This window comes from Peromyscus eremicus, chromosome X, assembly GCF_949786415.1.
Source record: "Peromyscus eremicus chromosome X, PerEre_H2_v1, whole genome shotgun sequence".
Lineage (NCBI taxonomy): Eukaryota > Metazoa > Chordata > Mammalia > Rodentia > Cricetidae > Peromyscus > Peromyscus eremicus.
The window spans coordinates 89073332-89094809 of NC_081439.1; the positions used below are offsets into that span (position 1 = coordinate 89073332).

Consider the following 21478-nt stretch of genomic DNA (forward strand, 5'->3'; position numbering starts at 1 on the left):
AATACAACCCGCTGAGCCCATATAGTGTTGTACATACGTGTACATTTTTAGAGCTGGCCACTTGCTACTGAATAACCGATTAGGGGGCTCATCCCTAGGGAATCCTGATTCTCCCTCTTTCCGCAGCCACTGACTCCTTGTAGCTTTTCTTTGTACAATGTGTTTTGATCCTATTCACCCCCGTACACTGTTCCCAGATCCATTCCCCTTCCCTACCCACCCAGTTTTGTGTCCTCTCAATTTCTCCCCATCAAATCCAATTTGTGCTGCATATATATTCCTGAACGGGTGGCCTCCCATTGGCATGTGGTTGACTTATCAGGAACAACACTCTTAAAACTGACTTTTCCTCTCCCAGCAGCTATCAATTACCAATTGCTCCTCAGCTAGGAAGAGTGGACTTCATGCCCACTTTCCCTCTCCATGGGAGATTTGGTCTTGCTTGAGCATGCATGAGAGTGTTTTTAAGAATCATCTTGCTATCTAGCTTAGGTGGTCCTCAAAATCATGGTGCCCTGCTTCAGCTTCCCAAGAGACTGAGACTACAGGTATATGTCACTGCTTGACTCAAGTCCAGTACATTGTAAATGTAACAACAGCAGCAACAAATGAATCCTGTGCCTTCAGATGAGTCATCTGAAGTTCTGAGTTCCCTTATTTGACATGGAGAGAAAGATTACCATGGGCTAACATGGGCCTAGTGCACTGTAAGCCTTTTTTACTGGTTTGCCTGGTTTTATCCCACCACAGCCACTAAGAGAGAATGAGACCAACTGATTTCTCAGGGAATAGTCTGCCCTGAAGCTTTATCCTTCTAACAAACAGAATGAATCCAAGTGTGCTTAGCCAAGAGGTGTGTATGCATGAAAGGAACATGAACATTTGAACTTTTAGGGAGAGCAGTCTCAGTGGGCAAGGTAAACTCGAATCAGAAGTTCATATAGTGGTAATATCTCTTGAGATATATCTCATATGCAGAAGAGTTTCTACCAGGTAGAGTGAGCAGGTGAGTGTCTTGTTTTCCTAGCCCAGGGTTAGAAGTTAAATCCTCTGAATTCCAGTTGTCCCCTCTTCTGTAAAATAGGCTTCCCAGTCCCTGCGCTAGTGACATCACAGAGCTGTTGGAGGCAAATGAGGTAATGGCTACCAACAGCAGTCAGAAAGTTAAATGCCCCACTGAACTGAGAAATCTTGGCTACAGGGACCACAGGTAGAAGGGACTTCCTGGTAACTTATCCTCATCCTGGATACTCTCAGGTTCTCAGTTTTACTATTTTTTTTTTACCCTAGATTTTCTACTCTGAAGGTGGACAAGCTTCAGCTATTGGGCAATTCAAGGACAGAATTATAAGGTCGACTAATCCAGGTAATGCATCGATCACCATTTTGCGTATGCAACCAGCGGACAGTGGAATTTACATCTGTGATGTCAACAATCCTCCAGATTTTGTCGGCAAAAACCAAGGCATCCTTGACGTCACTGTGTTAGGTATGGGCAATATTCTCATGCCTTTTCTTCCCATGAAGCAACTTAAGACAGCAAATAAGTCAAAGCACTGGGTTATGGTGTCAATTATGTCCCTGGGGCTAATTGTCCTCTCTACTCCTTTTATTATCAGAGACTGTTTTATTTAAGTTTTAGCTTATTAGTAGACATAGTTTTCCAACTCAATCTGTATAATGATACCTAAACAGTACCATAAAATGTACAGAAACAGTATCATCCCTGGCTTGGAAGGATAGAGTGAGACAAATATTGGCCCACCAAATGATCACCAGTAACTCTTTTGGGAGGAACTTGCAATTAGAGCCACACTTAGCTACAAGAAGCAACTGTCAACCTATTTATTCCCTTTTCCAAGGCTACCACTAATCTTACCATGAAATCATTTTTTCAAACAAAGGCAGAAGAGTCTACTTTGTTTATATTTATCTTTAATTTAGTTTTGTTTTACTTTGAGGCAGAGTCTTGTGGAGCCATAGCTAGCCTTGAGCTTGCTATGTAACTGACTTTTTATCTTGCTATTTGGAAAAATGTTACTTGTTAAGCCATTATCAAGAATTGTTATGATGAACACATATTTCTTGTATGACATTGGACAAGTCACATTTGCTCTCAAAGTAGACTTGGAACAGTTCATTTATTCAGGATTTGTGGTGTCCCTACTTTGTGGAAGGAAATAAAAGCTTAGTAGTGACAGAGACATGGCTTCTGCCCTTGAGGAGTACTCAATTTGCTTGATTTCTGGGGATCTTTCAGACTCCTGAGAACCCAGCAGGGGCTAAGGACCTATTTGCAGACTCTAAAGTAGAAAGTATTAGAGGGAAGAGGAAAAGGCTTGAAGCCCTTCCCAGCAGCCCAAGTGGATATGCATCATTGGAAAGGAAGCACTAGGCCAAATCAGTGACTAACTAGTTAAGTGGTTCAAACAAACAACAAACGACAACAAGGTGCACATCTTCGAGAACTATCCTCAGTTGCCTTGCTACCCATGTGATTCTAAAAGGAACCAGTTGATGCTTACCATGAGGTGTGCCATTGAATTTACCCTCCGAAAAGAGAGGGAAATGTTGCTCTGGGGCTAATGTTTAAGAGAGGGTTTGCTCAGTCAGTTGTATTTTGTTGTACTGAGCCTTGTGCTCAGTATGGTGTAGGAATAGATGCACCTATTCCCAGGACAGCTTATGTGGCAGTTCAGAAGATCAGTCTTTTGGGGAAAAATAGTGTGGCAAGATTGCCAAAAACCATGAGACCGAAAAATCAGTGAACTTAGGTTCTAGGCCTTTTTCTGTTCTCAGTGACCTCATACAATGCAGGCCACCATTGTAAGATAGGTTTTAAGTCTGTCTTCTTTACTGATTTATTATGAGAATCCAATTAGGTGCTGGGGATTAAAGAGCCTTTTAATGTTCAAGTAATTTGAGGGATTAATCTTCTAATGATTTTCTGTTGCCCCTGTGTCTCTGGGGTGATCTGAGCAGAAGCAATTTTCATGAAAAGGCTTGGAAATAGCCCTGAGATAAGCTAGACAAGAAGGTTAATATTCTTAACTTGGAAATTCAGAGGATTCCCAGTGAATTTCCACAAGCTAAAGATAGCTTGAGCTAGTCTGTTTTTGGTTTGTTTTCTATGAGTCTTTGGGTCAGATAAGTCTTGCCATGACTTCATCATGCTTTTTCTTGGAGCAGCCAGAATCCATAAAATGAAGATACTGAACAATCTATGGCTTTCTTTCCACAGAAATACTAAAAAATTCTATTCTTATTAATTCAGAAAAGAACAAAATTATCCTATGAATTTCAGCTTTTCAGAAATTAGTGATAGTAAATAATCTCTAAATTTTTGAAGTCTGTTTTCAGTTCTTGAATCCCATTGCATATGAGCACCCTGATTGGGCCTGGGCAAAGTAGAGATGGGTGGGTCGGGGGACCAGTGGTAGGGAGAGTTACTGATGCTCCACTGAGGAAGGCTCTTTATAGCACTACATTTTCAAAATCTCCTTATTGTAACGAACTCACAAACAACAATGCCACACAGCTAGATTACGGTAACCACTCCAACACTTGCTCTGGCCCAAACTCAGTGCAACCCAGTGAACGTATGAAAAGTCAGAATGGCCATGCTTAGGCCTTTCCTCTCTCACTGTCAGTTACATTTTTATGAACTTATTCACTATAAAAAAATCTATGAGAGAGTTGAAACTAGAAAAAACAATTAGCTTTACATTCTCTTTTATGAGTCGTGTGTTCTTTTGCCTGCATTCCATCCTTTCTCATCACCTAATAGTACCCTTTCTTGGTTACCTTTCTAAATGCTACACTACCCCCACAGGTATGTTATGTAAAATGTTATACTACATCCATAATGCATATATGTTTATAGGTAAACAGCTGTGAACATGGGCAGAGTATAGCAATGCATCTTTGGGAGACATTTCTCACCCAGCATGGCTATCAATCACGTGTATTTGCTTTGCATTCAAGAGTTCCTTAATCAAAGCCTGAGAACATGCTTCAGTTACTGTTCTAAGCAATGGAAAGAGTAAGCTGTAAAAGATCGGGTCCCAGCCCTCCAAAAACCCAATCTAGTGAAAGAGACAGATTGTATGAAAGCTTTCAGTAGGAGGAAAGCTGTGAAGGCATGGGGAAGCTACAGACGGGAGCTAGAGAAGGCTTCTCGGGGAAAGAGACTTCTGTGCTGGTTGAGGAAGGATGCTCAAGAGTGTGTCAAGCAGAGCACAGGCTGAAATGGCAGGGTACAATTCAGGTGAAGACAGCAGCAGTGGGCAAAGAAGCAGGTGGTTTGGATGGCCATTCATTTAAGAGCTTTCCATTAGTTATGACAACCCTGGAAAATCAATCTCTGAAAAATACCCAGATAGACTCTGAATAATTATTATGTGTACATTTGGTATGAGCACTATCTCCGTTCTGCAGTTTGGCACATAAAAATTATTAATTTAGAGGAGCTTTGTGAACACACAGAAGCATTTCATTTATCTTCTGAGATGAGCCTTTTCCTTCTACCCCAATTCTGATGAAAGCAATAAAGCCAACGGGTAGATCAATGGCTTAGCCAGTAAAACATACTAGCTCTTTGGGGGTATTTTAACTGGATGAAATGTCAGCTCAATTCTGATTCAGTAGTTTTAGAAGATATATAGGTTTGCAGCTTGTCTCAAAATGAGTCACCTAGTGTTTTGTTCCTAATAAAAAATGGAGAGATAGAAGGAGAAAAAGCACAAGAAGAAGAGGCCTAATCTGGATTTAAATCTAGACTCGGCGAATGAGTACCAGTTATTCTAGGTTGCTGTCTATAATTTAGTCCTAGTGCCTGAGGTTTAATGTTGAAATACCCGTGTTTTTCTGTTCAGATTGTTCTGTTCTTATACAGGGACTATAACATTCAGACCATTTTTTTTTAAAGACACTAAGCGTGATCATGGTTAAATGGCCTAGTTTAAGGTAGGTGAATCAAGTTTTTCTCATCTCAGAAAGCCATTGATAAGGAAGAGAGGATGGAAATCTAAATAAAAAATGCTTTAAATCAGATGACACCAGTTTTCAAAGGATAGTGAAGCATTTTGAAGAGTTGTGCTTATAACACCCGTCTCCTTCATATGTACAAGGGTTTGAGTCTGAGAAGGGTTACGAGAGCAGAAGCTGTTAGAAGATTGATTTCAATAGCAAAAATTAGTCCAGTCCATAGCCAACAGCAATTCTGTGTGCAAGGCCCTATTTGTGGTATTTTCTTTCGGCTGGCCAGAGGTTAGATCATTTCTTATTCATATTTTATAGGTGAGACAGTTTGAGGTTTAGTTGTCCAAATATCTATAGGGTTACATTGGAGAGCTGGTGTTCTGTGTGGATCCAGATCTGTGATCATGTGTCCCAGGAGAACCAAAGAGTAGTCTGAAGCATTTAAGGTATAAATTTCATAAGTTAGAGAGTGTTAGCTGCTAGAGGGATGGTTTTTATAATCCAATTTAAGAAGATCTGGGTATGGTGGTAGCATATGCCTGTAATTCTAACACTTGGAAGGTAGAGGCCAGATGATCATGAATTGAAGGTTTATCTCCAGCCATATAGCAAGTTCAAACCCACAAACTAACCAACCAACTAACCAGCCAAACGTAAAAGAAAAGGATGACTGTTAATTGGAAAGCAAAGAACGTACAATAATCATCTGTGTAAGTTATTAAGAACAGACAAACGGCACAAAGTAAGGAGAATGGGAAGACTGTGATTCACAGCTACTCACAGAACTTCTCCATCCAGGTATTGTCACAAACAGCTGAAAAACTAGCATGTTCCAAACTGCCCCCAGTATCACTCCTTCCTCCTCATCTTTTCCTTTAAAACATGTTCTTTTACATGAATTCTTTCTCTTGGGTGGTGGCGGGATCATGGACACAATCAGAAGCCTGGGAATCACCATACATCTTACCCTCTTCGTCATCCTCCGTAGCTATCTGCTCACTAGCTCCTGTGACTCTATTTTCTTCATACCTCTTGAGTCACCTTTCCCTTGGTCCAGGAACCCTCCGTATCAGAGAGAGCTCCATGTGAAGTATTAGAAAGACCATCATTACTACCTTTTCTTAAGTTCCTTCCATGGTCTCCCTGTTCCCAGTGCAAAACACGTAGACTATAGAGCCCTCCCTGACGCAGCCCCCAGTGCTCTGTGATTTCATCTCTCACTACCCTTAATCCCACTTCAGAAGTGACAATGTTGCTGTTGAATCTGCAGTGCCTAGTCCAGTGCTGGGTAGACAGAAGACACATAGCTAAATGCTTGTGGAGTGGCAGAAAAATCAAGACTACATCATCATATAGCACGGATGCAAAATGGGTCTCCTCTGCTGAGGAGGAACACAGGCAAATTCAAACCTTCTAGCAATTTCGAGTCAGCTATAGATGAATAAATGAAAAACTGCCTTAGCCTCACAAAGAAATAGAAAAAAAAAAGGTAGTATTAATGGAATATTTTAAAAAGAATTTCTAAAAAGGTTTTATCTCAAAGTATTTAAGGCTCTGTTTTCATTTAAGATGGCTTTTTTAAACACAAGCTATGTTTCTACTCAGAGTTTGCTTTCATTTGGCTGTTTTAATAAAGGCATATTTTAGGATACAATGAGGAAATGCATGGTTATAAATCCGGGGAAGAGGCAGACAGAAGAGACACTATTTGAATCCTAATGGCTTCCTGACTAGATGGTCCCTGAAGCTGAAGTGCTCTACTGCCATCTGGTGGCCCAACCAGAAAACTGCCCCCAAAAGGTTTTTAAAGAATAAAATTAAATAAACATAAGTTCTGTACAATGAACGCAAGAAAGTGGCTGCCAGTGTCACAGAGTGCCATTTTCTTGCAGGAATCTTACTTCTTGTTATTGCCTTACAGTCAAACCTTCCAAGCCCCTTTGTACCATCCAAGGAAGACCAGAAGCAGGCCACCCTATTTCCTTGTCTTGCTTCTCTGCCTTTGGAACGCCATCTCCCGTGTATTACTGGTATAAGATTGAGGGAAACACCATTGTGCCAGTAAAAGAAAATTTCAGTGAGTATTACCTTCCATAACTGCTGGCCTGGCCTGGTGATTGGGTCACTTAACAGTATGTGATGCTGGATGCCTGTCTGAAGTTCTCAAGCATCTCTTCCCTTGATGTCGGTGTGTGTTTGTGTGTATGTGGAGTGGAGATGTGCTTAAAATGATACCCATCTGCTAACATGATGATTGTGATGTGTCTGCCTCCCAGAGTCTAGAATTCAGCTGAGAGGTGGTGAATATGGAGGGTCTTTGGTGGGCTACTTGTAGAGCATCGCAAGAGACCTAGTTGGATCCTATTCCTCTCAAGAGAGGCCATTGTAAGAAAGCAGGTGGGCTTTAAACAGTGCAAACTGACATGACAAGAGATCTTAATGATCCATTTCCTGGTTTTGACAGACTCGGCCACTGGAGTTTTGGTTATCGGAAATCTGACAAATTTTGAACAAGGTTATTACCAGTGCACTGCCATAAACAGTCTTGGCAATAGTTCCTGTGAAATTGACTTAACCTCTTCACGTGAGTTGACCATATAGCTTTCATACTTTACCCTTCAGTTAAGTAGCCTGAGTCTACCAGTTGAACAGATTTATTAGGATCTCTCTTTAGTCCTTCCTGCCTCTGGAGATTCCTGTGCTCTATTGGTAAGTTGATATGAATGGCCATCCAAATCTCTCATTTTTACATAATAATCTGTTCCCCAAATTGTTCGCCAAGTAGTTTATTTAAGCACCACACAAACATTAGAAAGTAGGTATTAGTCTTTGACAAATCAAAACAGCAGTATTATTAACAGTCTAGGATGCTCTTTCTCCTGCAGTTGATAAATGCAGCTAGCCCCTCAGCTATCTTTTTCAAATATACAACTTACAGACCTCCTGCTTCTTGACTGCCTTATTAAGATCGGCCTCTAGAAACCACAGGGAGACACTTCAAGATAAGGCACAGGCAGGACTTTCTGACAAGGACTTTGGTAGACCAGGAAATAATAGCAAGAACTGATAAATGAGCTTGCTCTTTCATGAAATTTAAAAGCTTTTGCACAGCAAAGAAAACAACAAATCGAATGAAGAGGTAACCTAGATAATGGAAGGCAATCTTTTACAGCCATTTGGCCAACAGAGGATTGACACTCAGAATAGATGAAGAACTGAAAAAAAATTAAACACAAATAATCTAATCAATTAATCAATAAATAGGCAGATGTTTTGTACAGACAGGTCTCAGAAGAATTACAAACAGGCAACAAGTGTATGAAAAAAAATGCTCAGTGTTTTTCACCATCATAGAAATGTCATCAGAGTTATGGTGAACTTCCATTTCACCCAAGTCATATGACTGTCATCAAGAAATCAAACAACAAATATGGGCAAAGATACGCAGGAAAAGGAACCGTTATATGCTGATGGTGGGAATGTGAACTAGAGAAACCACAATGGAAGTCAGCAATGGAGGTTCCTCAAGAAACTAAAAATAGAATTGCCGTATGACCCAGCTGTATCACTTCTGGGTCTATAACTAAAAGAATTCGACTCAGCCACGGAGATAGCGGGATAAACGTGTTTGTTTCAGTGTTCCAACACCCAAGCTACAAACTCATAGATTGCTATCACCCAATGAATGGCTAATGTAGAGTTTTATTCATCCATAAATAAACACTCCAGTTCAGTAGCATTTTGTTGTTTGCAGGAAAAGGGAAGTGAGAATGACCATATCGAGCGAAGTAAGCCAGATCCAGAGAGACAAATATCACAAGTTTTCTTTCACAGGCAGAATCTAGATTTGTTAAGAAAACATGAAAGTTGAAGAGGGCTGTTAGGGAAGAGAAAGGGACCAGTAGGAGAAGAATGGAAATGGAACGAGAGAAAGTAACAGGGATGTGGATATGATCCAAGTTACACATATACATCCAGGAAAACATATTTATACCCATAATTCAATATCTATGTTCTAGTGAGAAATAAAACCAAAAGTTTAAAGACAAAAATCTGCCTACAGTAATAACCAGACAATCTCATCTACAATCACAATATCTAGTGATTACTGTTATTACTATTAGTATTAAATTATTCCCCAGACACTTGGCCAGGTGCTACATGAGCAATATCTCACTCGACCATCCCTACTACCCTGTTTATGGAGGCAGAATAAATATATTGTAGGTCTTATTTTCCTGGAGGGGACACTGAAGCTCAGGGAGGTAAATGACTTGCTCAAGTTCATCCAGTTACTAACTTGCAGAGCTGGGATGCCTCTAAGTCTCAATCTTCCTGCTGAAAGGCAGTTATTTGCTCTCTGAGATTTATACTTAAGAGCCTTAGCATTGACAGATTAGGCCAACCCTGGGACAAGCCCTCATGAGGGATGTCTTGCCAAACCTCTTAGGGACCACTTGACAATTCTTAGAGCCATGTTATCTGCCCTCCACTCTCATCACTTCCAGCTCTTTCCTATGGCCCTCTCTGTTGTCTTTCTTTATTTCTCAATTGGTGTCTTCTCAGTGAGAGATAGACTCACACTGCAGATGTTCAGCCATGTAAGGTTAGTACTCAAGTCTTCTTTCCAACCATCTCCAGCATTTTCCTGGCTTTCCTCCCTCCCTCCCTCTCCTCTTCCTTCTTGCCTCCTTTCCTTTCTTTGCCCTCCTGTCCTCTCCTTCCTAAGTCACCCATTGGATATCAACTGTGGATCATCATAAGGGATGCAGAGACAGAAGTTAAGAAGAAATATGTCTTTCACTCAAGGAGCTCCCCGTTCAGCTAGAGGGCCAAACAATGACTGTATGCGCTAAATGCTACATTATAGATGGACACAGGTATAGACACCAAAAGAGGAACACTTATGGTTACAGGTAAAAGGAACACTTATGGTTACAGATAAGAGGAACACTTATGGTTACAGATCTGGAGCAGCTGTGCTGACCAAGTACTATTTGAGCTGGCACTTGGAGGCACTAGCAAAGGCTATTGTTTCTGTCAAATGGAGAGGTCGGGTGGGGAACAAAAGCAGAGCAGCAGCTGTAGAAAGACAATTGGCTCATGGTGAAGGAAGAGAGGGAGAGCCACAGAAAATATCACTCGGAAATGGAACCACAATAAAGAGAGAGCTGCTGTTTGAGTCTATTGAAAGGAATTTATTATTTCCTCCCAATTTCAAAACTAGTGATAATGTATTAAAAACCAAACAAAACCCCAAAATAGGCAGCTAATAACCTTAGGGAAAACATTTTAAAATGCTGTACAACAGAGAATCATAGTATGGATGTTTCTGAGTTGTGAACAGTATTTAATTTTCATACGTTTAATATTTAATTAAAAGTAGCACTATAATTGTATTAGGAGAGTGTGGTGGGAGGATGAGGAGTGCTCGGAAATTCAGAAAGGAATAATGAACATGGGGAAAGGGAGAGCCACCTAAGAGCAAGCATAATAGAAATATGGAGGCAAGAGCAGTTTTGGAAACGTCTCAACAGTGGTTGGAGTGGGTCAAGAAAATGCTGTTTTGGTAAAAGTTCAGAATTATTTAATTGTTAAAGTTATTCGCATGTGTTTTGTTTAATTTCATTGTTTTATATTTTAGTCCTTTTCACTCCGCCCATCTCAACAAGTCCCCTCCTTTCATGTTTTCTTTTTATGTGTAGCCTGCTGTCTTTAGAGTTTCTTGCCTAAGCATTGGTGGGAGACGGTTTGCTGGAGTGAGGTCCGTTTATCAACGGATCCACCACTGAAGAAAATGGCATTCCTTCCTCCAGCAGCTGTTGATTGCCAGTGGTCTCTCAGAGAGGGGTTGAACCTCATGGGTCCTTCAGTCATCCCTGACGAAATGTTAAAGGGCCCCCATTTTGTGCAGACCGTCACAGCTGTGATGAGTTCAAGTGCTGCAGCTGTGCCATACCCAGAAGACATCTTTCGACTGCTTCTCTCCCCATCCTCTGGCTCTTACACTCTTTCCATCCCCGCTTCTACAGTGTTCCCAGAGCCTTAGTGATATAGCTGAGTTGTCCTATTTAGGGTTTTTTGAGACAAGTTATTTCCATGTATATAGCCCAGGCTGGTCTCGAACTCTCGATTTTTCTGCCTCAGCCTTTTAAGTGCTAGGATCACAAACATGCACTGCTGTGCCCAGCTACATGGATTCCTTTAATCATAAGAAGGTGAAGGACTTATTATGTAAACTTAGTTTCTCCTTTCAAAATATAAACTGTTGATCCTTGTTTAAGGGGAAATAGATGGGTATGGGCTGGCTTATGACCCAGACATGTTCTGTCAGGGACGACACTTCCGGACTTGGAAGTCTGGTGCTCAGCTGGATTGTCTCACACTCATTCAATTTTTCCATAGACTGATGTAATAAACCAGATGCCTGTTTATCCAGATGGCCATATCCTTTCCCAGTGGCTAGAATGCAGGCAACTCTTTCATGAGCAAGGAGTGTGTGGAGAAGCTTTTTTTTTATTTCACTTAGGTCCTAGGAAAGCTGATGAAATGTCCTTGCCTGTAACGGAACATGTTTCTGGTTTCCAGATTGCCATGACATGTCTCTGGCCACATAAATGCACACTGAAAACTTTATTCCCTAAATACTGCTTTAAAAACAAACTTGCCTGCCAAGTGGCCATATTTTTCTTCACTTGTATACATGTCAGCATTAAGCTACACAGCCAAGGGCCTCATACTTTTCATCCATCAGGATCTAACTAGCAGAGTTCTGGGAGTTTCTATCCCCTCCACCTATACCTGTCACTTTCTTGCTTTGTAAGTCTTCTGGATCGTTTTCACCGGTCTCAAATGCATGTATATGAGAAGAAAATGTGTTCTGATTTACCAGCTATCTGTCTGTGTCCTTCAGATCCAGAAGTTGGAATCATCATTGGGGCCTTGATTGGTGCCCTGATAGGTGCTGCTGTCATCATCTCTGTGGTGTACTTTGCAAGGAACAAAGTTAAGTCACAGCAAAGGAAGAGGGACTTAACCCCCAGCACGGAACTTGAGTAAGCCTTTAGTGACCTACGTTCACACTGCCTTTGCTGTCTTTACTTGAATACAAGCACTCCTCAGAAGTAACTTTCAATAGCCTCTCCCTCAGCACTCCTTCAGCATAGCATAGCAAGGTTAACATTCTGCTTGCTCTCACTGCCTTTACCAAAAGCATGATTGAGCCCTGTGTTCTGGACTCTGTTTTAAGCATTTATATCGACTAATTTAATCATCACAAAAGTCCTTTTTAGGTCAGAGACAAAATGTTTTAAGATATAATATTAACATAGTTATCTTCATACCGACATGACTGTAAACATAATCATGATTTTTTTTCAGTTCCTTTATTTTTAAAATTAATTTGTGATGGTCCCTCTGGGGGAAAAAACCAAGCATGTTTTAATGTAACGGGAGACCTATGAAGGCAAAAGTACATAGGGCCCGGGGAAATCAGAATTTGGTTGGCCCATGGCCTGTGCTCTTAGCTATACTGCAGTCTCTTCTGCAGTGTGGATAATGCTCATCCACTTGCTCACCCTTCCCTCTTCTTTTTACATTTACTTTTTTGAGATTATAATTACATTTTCTCCTTCCCTTTCTTCCATCCAAATTTTCCCATATCCTCCTCCTTCCTGCTCTCTTTCAAATTCACAGCTTCTTTTTTCATTAATTGAAATTAATGAAAGAGTAGCAAAGTTACAGTTATAAAGTAGCAGCAAAAATAATGTTATGGTTGGGAGGTCACCACAACATGAGGAACTGTATTAAAGGTTTTTCTGGTAATCTTATAGACCAGTTGTATTTAGGGATATGTATGTATATCATTAATAATGTACATATGTATCCCTAAATACAACTTGTTCAGTATGTATAATGTTACCTGTGTTCCCGTTTTTGTGACTGACCACTTGGTATTGGATAACGAATTGGTGTATCCTTCCCTGGATTTAATTTAATTTAATTTTTTATATTTAATTGATTTAATTAATTTAATCTAATTGATTCCACAAATACGTTTTCTATACCAATCAGGAGCCAAGTCTTGTACTAAGGAGTTGGAGACACAGATGCAACTGAGCCATGGCTTTGACCCTCAAATACCTTATTAGCTTCTCAGATTACATCAGTTTTCCACCTTTTAAATGCTGGCGTGTCTTTCTTGGACTTTCATATTGTTGAAATCTAAACTTTCTAAACTCCAAAATAGACACATATGGTCTGACAGCAAGTGAAAACATCAGAATGAACAACAGATGGCCTAAATTATTGGTTCTCAACCTGTGGGTCACGACCCCTTTGAGGGTTGCATATCAGATATTTACATTACAATTCATAACAGTAGCAAAGTTACAGTTATAAAGTAGCAGCAAAAATAATGTTATGGTTGGGGGTCCCCACAACATGAGGACCTGTATTAAAGGGTCACAGCATTAGGAAAGTTGAGAACCACTGGATTAGGGCCTATTTGTCACTAAAGCTATAGTGTATAGTGTCATGTGAAATTTCCAAGTTTGAAGTTCCCTAATGTTTTTCTGGTAATCCTTTCTTACAGACCAATGACAAAGGCAAGCCATTCCCGAGACAATGAAACGATTCCAGCTGAAAACATCCAGCTAGAAGCCGCTCTACCATCTTCCATCCATGATGCCCACAACACCGAACCTACTACTGCCATTGTAGAGCCAGAATATGAGCCTAACCCCCAGCTTGAAAGTACCACACAGCCTGATCCTGAACCAGAGCCTATGCCAGTGTCTGAGATGGAGATTCAGCTAGAGCCGGAGCTGGAGGTGGAGCTGGAGATAGAGACGGAGCCTGAGCTTGAGCCTGAGCTCGAGCCTCAGCCTGGAATTATAGTTGAGCCTCTGCGTGAGGAGGAAAAAAAATCCAGTTAAGGCATAGGCATAGATAGGTATGGCCTTAAGTGTGTTAGTTCTTACTTAGGAACCTATTCCTGGCCTTTAAAATTCGGTGGACTTAACCAGCCTCCAGTTTGTCCTTCCATCATGGACAACCCTCATCTAACAACGTTGCTAATACTCACCATTAATCCAAAATAATAAAGGCAATTACTAAAGAAATGTACAGGTTTCTTTGTTCTTAGTAGAGATTACTTAAAACTGTACTAATGCATAAACATAACAAATGACAAGGCCAGGATGAATGGTCATTTCTAATTCAGTTGGAAAAGCATTTGCAAAAGTATGTTCTGTATTTTGTAGTCACTCTTTTTCATGGCTCACATGTGCACACAATATGATAGAGTTCATTTGAATATTAATTTTAGGATTAGTTGTCTTCCCTGTTCATTTTTTTATATTTACCACTAAGGAAACAATATGACACCATTGGCCCGGAAATTAGAAAAAAAAAAAAAAAAACATTTCCCCAAAATAAGAGGGTATGTATCAGTTGGTATATACAATTTAAAACTAAGTCTTACAATTTATCATATGAAATCTTTATTAAATCACTTCAGTGTCAAACACTTGGGCATAGCAATTTTTATAACTTATTTTTTTCACTGCCAAGTGGTGTACAGGCAAACAATTTAGAATAAACTTTTTCTTGGTGAACATAAAGTGTTGTTATTGGAGGCAGTTTTGAACATGCCTTTGAACATGCTATCATGTTATCACTGTTGGATGCTACCTGTTTTGGCAGTAGGCTAGGATAGTGTTCTCAGTGAACACGGTCTATTTTAGATAATCTAAACTGGCAATTTAAATAATCTGTTTTATTATTTCTGTAGTCCATGTTAAGAGAAGCATCACTCTTATAAATGATAAACAATAAGTAAATGCTTTGATAAAATTCTTTTTTCACTTTCAAAAAGCTTTTCCATGATCATATTTCACTGACACCTCACTCTGAAGAAATTTACAGGTAGATTTACTTTTTTTACTTGTGTAATCAATCATAACTGAAATATTATTTTAAGGCTCAATAAATAATACGCAATAAAATCTTATTTAGTGATTACTAAGATTTCTTTTTAATAACTATTGGCATATAATTTATGTACTATAAGCTGTATCCATTTTAACTGTACAATTTGGTGAGTTTTGACAGTTGTACACACTCATAGAACCACCATATCTATGCAGAACATTTCCACCAGCCCCAAATGTTTTCTCATGTCCTCTTTTATAATTCCATTGTGCCCTGGACCTAGATGACCACTGATCTGTTTTGATCTCTTAAAGTTAGCTTTTCTTTTCTCCGACCTTTATATGAATGGTATCATATAGCATGTACTTTTATATCTGAATTTCTTCACAACTAAATACTTTTCAGTGGCTCTCCATCACATCTAGGATTTATGTAAAGGATTCCCTTGACTAAACTATCTATCTATCTATCTATCTATCTATCTATCTATCTATCTATCTAATGCCCATTTTTTTATTTTTTATTTTTTTAACTTTTATACTCTTTTTTTTATTTTGCAATACAATTCAGTTCTACATATCAGCCACATAATGCCCATTTATTAATTGAGATAGACACTACATACCTTTTAAGGTGAAGTATACTAATGTTTATTACTTGTGCCACGTCATGAAAAGAGACAGCAAGCTTTACTTGTGTATTTTCTTTGATGTGTCAATTAGTAGCTACTCTTGGGGATTTCTGAAGCACCAATGTTTCCATTAACAGGTGAAATATAATGCAATGCTATAATATAAAGTGCCTGATGGGTATAGGATGAAAACTGCTGAAGGTCCTGAGAATGACCTAAATTTTAGATATTGTAAATTAAATACCAAAATTACCAAAATGGCTAAGTAGCTGAAATTTATTTTTCTTTTTCTTGCCCATTTCTATTATGGGGTAAATCACAGGAAAAGAAATTGACCTCTAATAGTCAATAACCATAGGGCCAAATTTCTGATGGATCAGTGTTGACTAGGAAGGCTGCCACTGTTGGTGGTCTTAAATAGTCCTGTACTTACTAGAACTGTTCCATCTGAATACTGATGAATAGTTGATTAACATTTTTTTCACATTTTTGAGATTACAGATCACCTTGTGAGTCTGCTGAAGACTATGGACCCCTAGCCTTTGAAAATGCTTATACACATAAGATGTCACATACAGTTGATTTATGTTTTTAATACAGTATTTTTATTGTTTGGGGAATTCATAGAATATGAAATATATTTTGATAATGTTCACCCCTTTTTCCTCCCCCAAATGCTTCCCAGATCCACCCTCATCTCCCCTCTCCTCCTAACTTAATGTCTCTTAAAAAAACCCACTAAGTCCAATTTGTGCCGCCTATATACTCCTGGGTGTGAGGCCATCTATTGGAGTATGGTCAACCTACTAGAGGCCACACCCTTAAAACTAAATCTCCCTCTCCCAGAAGCCGTTAACTGAAGGTCTTCAGTTAAAGATGGGGCTCATGAGCCCATTTCCCCTTTATGCTAGAATGTTGACTGATTTCAGAATTGCTCTTGCACAGGTGTTGTGCAGGTAACCATAGCTGTTGCATGTAGGTAACCATAGCTGTTGCATGTTCAGGAATGCAGTGGTCTTATCATATCCAGAGGATACAGTTTCACTCCGGGCTTTCCCGACCTCTGGCTCTTACAATCTTTCTGTTCCCTTCTTCTAATACGGTCTCTGAGCCTTGGTATGGTTGATATGGACATCCCATTTGTAGTGAGCATTCCTGCCCTCTTATTAGTTGTGGGCTTCTGCATTAGCCTCATGCACTGCACAAAGAAACTTCTCTGATGAGGTATAGGAGCTGCACTAATCTGTGGGTAGACAGATACATATTTAGAAGGAAATTTGATATTATATCCACTTAGCAAAATACTAGTAGTAGATCTACCCCTGGAGTGGGTCCTTGTCAGTACCAATTTCATTTCTCCATGTCCTCTGACTAAAGTGTTATGGTATCTTCAACAATAGGGTCTTACCATTGAGTTCTCATTGGCAGCCAAGATCAGGGTGTCACATAGAGTTTTAATAGTCTTATAGAATCCATGAGCCCAAATATTGACAGTTAACTTTAATATCAACACAAAAGGCACAGTGAGTAAATTTGTGGATGATTTTCTCCTGGGGGATTTGAATGCCTATTTGTGCTGTATGACAAAACTGATTCAAAATGATTTTGGTGGCTTGGAAAGTCATTGAAGTCAACAAAAGGAATTATACAGTAGTGTAAAGAAAAGCCAGAATTTTAAAATACAGAGTACATGTTGTCCATGTGAAAACCCTAGCATTTCAGTCTTCCCTGTCAGTCATCTTCCTGGCCTTTATGGAACTGTGAGTATCCATACTCCCGTTAGCTTAGGGAACTTCTTGGGTGCTAATCCCTTAGGCAAGATTCAGCTCTCAGGAATTACATCCTTCCTTACCACCGTTTCAGTTGTGGTTTCTCTGTAACTCTTCTTGTCTGATGAACATGAAATTTCATTATCCAGTGATTGAATTCAGGTTGATGAATAAGTTAATCATCTCAAGAAGTATTTGCTTTTTTAAAAAAAAGTAGAAACCAGAGAAGGAAGATGTATTCAATGTAGCTACTTTGAGAATAGTGACAAAGAGATCTAGCAAATCCCCCAAGTTTGTCTCTTTAGGGTCTTGAAGTGAAGTGAAAATTTAAATGAAGGGACACACATCTTAAATACACATATATACACATTTAAGCATTCTGTATCAAGGTGTGGTCTTGTCTATGATTGGCTCATCATTGGACTTCAGTCTCATCCTGTAAGGTGTTCTGCTATATTGTTAGAACTATATGAAATCTCTTTCTGGGAGAAATACTCTCCCTCTGGCTGGACCCTTTTCCTTCCTTCCTACAACATAAGATTCCTGGGAAAATTCCCAGAAATGTCTTTGGGTCCATTGCTTCAATAGTTTGAGAGTCAGGTTGAGAGACACTAATGTCTCAAAGAATACTTTTATTTCTGCTAGGCTGGTTATAATTCCCCACTTTCTGCCTTAATACGTCCACCTTGAGGTAGAATATGTCTGTGTCTGAAACAAAATAAACTAAATAGGGACCAAGGTTAGAACATTTGTTAATGATAGGTAGCCATACATAAAAAGCATTTTTCATAACCTCTTTACTTTATTTTTGAAAGGGCTGGCATAAGCAGCTCCAGCTTGTTGATTTGAGATAGGGTCTCATCATAGGTTGGCCTTAAATTTATAGTCCTCCTCTTTCAGCTTTCTAAGTTCTGGGATTACAGGCAAGTGCTGCCATGCCCACTGAGGCTTTACTTTAGTTCTCTCAACTTCTGCCATTGTCTCTGAACAAAATTATCTGAAGACATTGCTAATTAACCAACTACTGGTTTGCTCTCCATAGTCCCATGATTTCAGGGAGAGATTTGTCCTGGTTGGACTGATTTGATCCCACATTATGGGAGTAAATGACAGGTGTCAAGGACTTAGTGCCAATAATCCCTCTAAGCCCAATTTAAGGAACTGGGGTATAGAAGAAGTGTCTTAGGTCAGGCATACCTGAAATCCATTCTGCTTGTCCTGTAGGTAACGTCCTAGCATCTCAACTGTGCTGTTTATGGTCCTTAGTAGAGTGTTAGAAGACAGTTGTAAGGCTCTACAGAAATAGCTAGCAAGTAAAGCACTGGAGTCAGCTAGAAGGCTTTACAGAAACAAGAGGCAAACTTGACAATTAAGTAACCATGCATATATTTACAAATATTTGATAGCTATCAATCTTTAAGAGGCATCTACACATGGAGCCTGCAACAATTAGCACCATGACACAGAACTATACAACAACTACTTCTAAAGAAACATTTAGATTCTGTTCTAGAAGAATAAGTTTGTAGCAATGACAACCAAAAATTTTAATCTCTTGGCAAACTGAGGAAACAGTGCTTCTTATTAAGCACAGATTATGTACAAGTATATTTTATGTATACAATAACAAGTACTTATTTTGTCAGAGTAAACAAGTATATACCCACATTTTAATTAGCAAGATTGTCTGGATGACAATTTTTGATGCCTTCGTAAATCTGTAAGACACGAAGAGGTCAGAATTATACCATACATATAATTAAACCATTTAGGGTGAGTCTTTGAAGGCCCACAATTATCCATTTTCAGTGGGTAGAAGTTTCTTTCAGGAGTCAGTAGCTAAGGGAACTGTAGGGTATGTCACCCCCCCCCACACACACACCTTGCTGTTGCTCGCTTACTCTGGTGTTTTCTTTTTTTGAAGTGGGGTCTCACTATGCTAGCCAGGTTGGCTTCAAACTCATGGGCTTAAGTGATCCTCCTGCTTCCTCCTCCTGAGGAGCTGCAGCTGCAGGTGTGTTCCACCACCTTGAGTTAGAATTTTGACCTTGTTTGTTCATGGAAGGGGCCCACTATGTTGTTCATTGAAGTTATGACAGTCCTCCTGATTCAGCCTCTTGAGTATCGGTAATACACATGTGAACCACAACTATTTCCAGCTTATAATTCTCTCTCTCCTCTCTCCCCCACCCCCTCCTCTCTCTGTGGGTCTGTGTTCAGCATGCTATGTGGATGGAGGTCAGGACATAGTGAACAAATTGCTTCTTTCTTTCCTTCCTCTGAAAAAAGAACCTTATGTTATTAAAACATCATAAATTCTATATTCTGTAGATCTCCGAAGTGTATGAAGACCACCTGTCTATCTAAAATATATCTGTTTGACCTTGAAAACATACCTCACATGACTACAAGTTTGATTGTAATAGGTGACTAACTACCAACCTGCATTTCTTTATTATCCTAAATAGTTTATAATAATAAATTTCAAGAACTAGAAATTTACATTACATTATTAAATGAGCTGTAATAGGTACAATACCTTGAACAAGAGTGGAAACGTATGTACAGTATGTTCTAACAAAAGTAGTCTTATATTTGTATCAATATACAAAAATATCTTAAGAGTAGAAAGATATATACAGTATAATAAAATAACCTCAAATTTGTATCAATATACAAAAATCCATATCAATATAAAATATTTAAGACTAGTAGTTGCTTTTTTGGTTTAAAAGTAGATTCAATAATCTACACTTTTATCCTATTTCTATATCCCCCTTTTTTCTTTGAGTGAGATCCCTGGATCTAATCTCCTTTGTTCATCTTTTTTTCTGATCATTATCAATAACAACCTGTAACCAACCCCCTAAACAATGGTAAATATCCATAATTTGTTTTTGGGAATGTGGGCATAGTTCTCTAGAAGACTACTTCCTGATGACTGGGGGCACAGGTAATCTTTGGGGGACCCTGAGAAAAATTAGGATTATGGTCAATTCCTGACTGGAGTATTCTGTGAGGCTGGATCATCTCAGTCAGCAGCCTTGAAGCTGTTCTGGATGCAGAACTCAGAGGAAACTGCAACAGAGGCACTCTGAAACATTGGATCATCTAGGCCATCTCTTCCCATCGGAGATTTTTCAGGGGGTCTTCCTCAATCAAACCTGATTTTTCTTAACCCAGAATGAACCTACAGCCTCTTATTTCCTGTGTAAATAAAAGCAAAATCTCTTTCCCAAAGTAACGCATCTTTTGACTTAAATTTTGAAGTCAAGATATTTTAAAAATATATAAGTAGGTTTTATCTAGCCATTTTCATAACCAAATGTCTCTTAGCAGTTATCGGTTGTTCATTACCAGTCAAAAAATTTAAAAACAGCACAGTAGCATACAGTATCCAGACCTCTGTGTATTTTCCATCTTTATATGGCTTATGTTTTTTATTACTCTATTCCTTTTTCAAGGACTTTCTCTACCCCTTTTCTTTTCTCTCCCAAGTCTACATATATTTTTTAAACACACTGTAACCCATTTAGAGGCTCTTTTTGTCTGAATCTGTCCTTACATCTGTAGTCATTTCTCTCTGCATGAGCAAAAAACCTGCTGTGTAACTTAGATCATAGTGTGCTGGTGCTAGCTCCTCTCCCCTCGGTTCCCTGAGAGTCTAGTCTCATGGTGGTGGCATGTTTACTGCCAGTTCTGGGAGCCATGTTTACCACCCCAACTCTGGGAACTTTCTAGGTCTATGCTGCCACCAAGTATCATGCTGCTGGCTGTTCATAAACACCATTTCAGTGTTTGGTAGCAAGGCCTCTTAAAAGAGCTGCCCCATTTTTGCTGCCAGGAAGCCGTCTCTTAAAGGAGCTGTACCTCTGCTCATTGTCAGCAAACAGAGCTTACTGGAGAAAAGGCAGCTACCAAGAAGCCGTGCTTGACTCCATTCTTATGTGTCTAGAATCCCTTTTTAAGGTTTGTCAGGTTTTATGTGGAAATTTCAGCCACACATTAGAACGCCATATGTAAACAGATGTTTCCATGTCCCGACTGCCCAGTCCCAAATAACTGACTCAGAGGCTGAATATGAATTATAAATGTTTGGCCAATAGCTCAGGCATATTACTAACTAGCTCTTACATTTTAAGTTAACCCATATTTCTATTTATGC

At 39.3% G+C, this 21478-nt stretch overlaps 1 protein-coding gene across 2 annotated transcripts in view; it reads left to right on the plus strand.

Moving 5' to 3' along the window:
- Vsig1 (V-set and immunoglobulin domain containing 1) overlaps nt 1-14102 on the plus strand; it is a 31135-nt gene extending 17033 nt beyond the window's left edge. For both annotated transcript variants that reach the window (XM_059250323.1, XM_059250325.1), the window contains 5 exons: nt 1291-1489; nt 6902-7057; nt 7445-7564; nt 11894-12035; nt 13574-14102. In XM_059250323.1, coding sequence (XP_059106306.1) covers nt 1291-1489; nt 6902-7057; nt 7445-7564; nt 11894-12035; nt 13574-13916 — 960 coding nt within the window. In that variant the 3' untranslated portion in view covers nt 13917-14102. The remainder of the gene's footprint in view (nt 1-1290; nt 1490-6901; nt 7058-7444; nt 7565-11893; nt 12036-13573) is intronic.
- Nucleotides 14103-21478: the final 7376 nt, after the last annotated feature.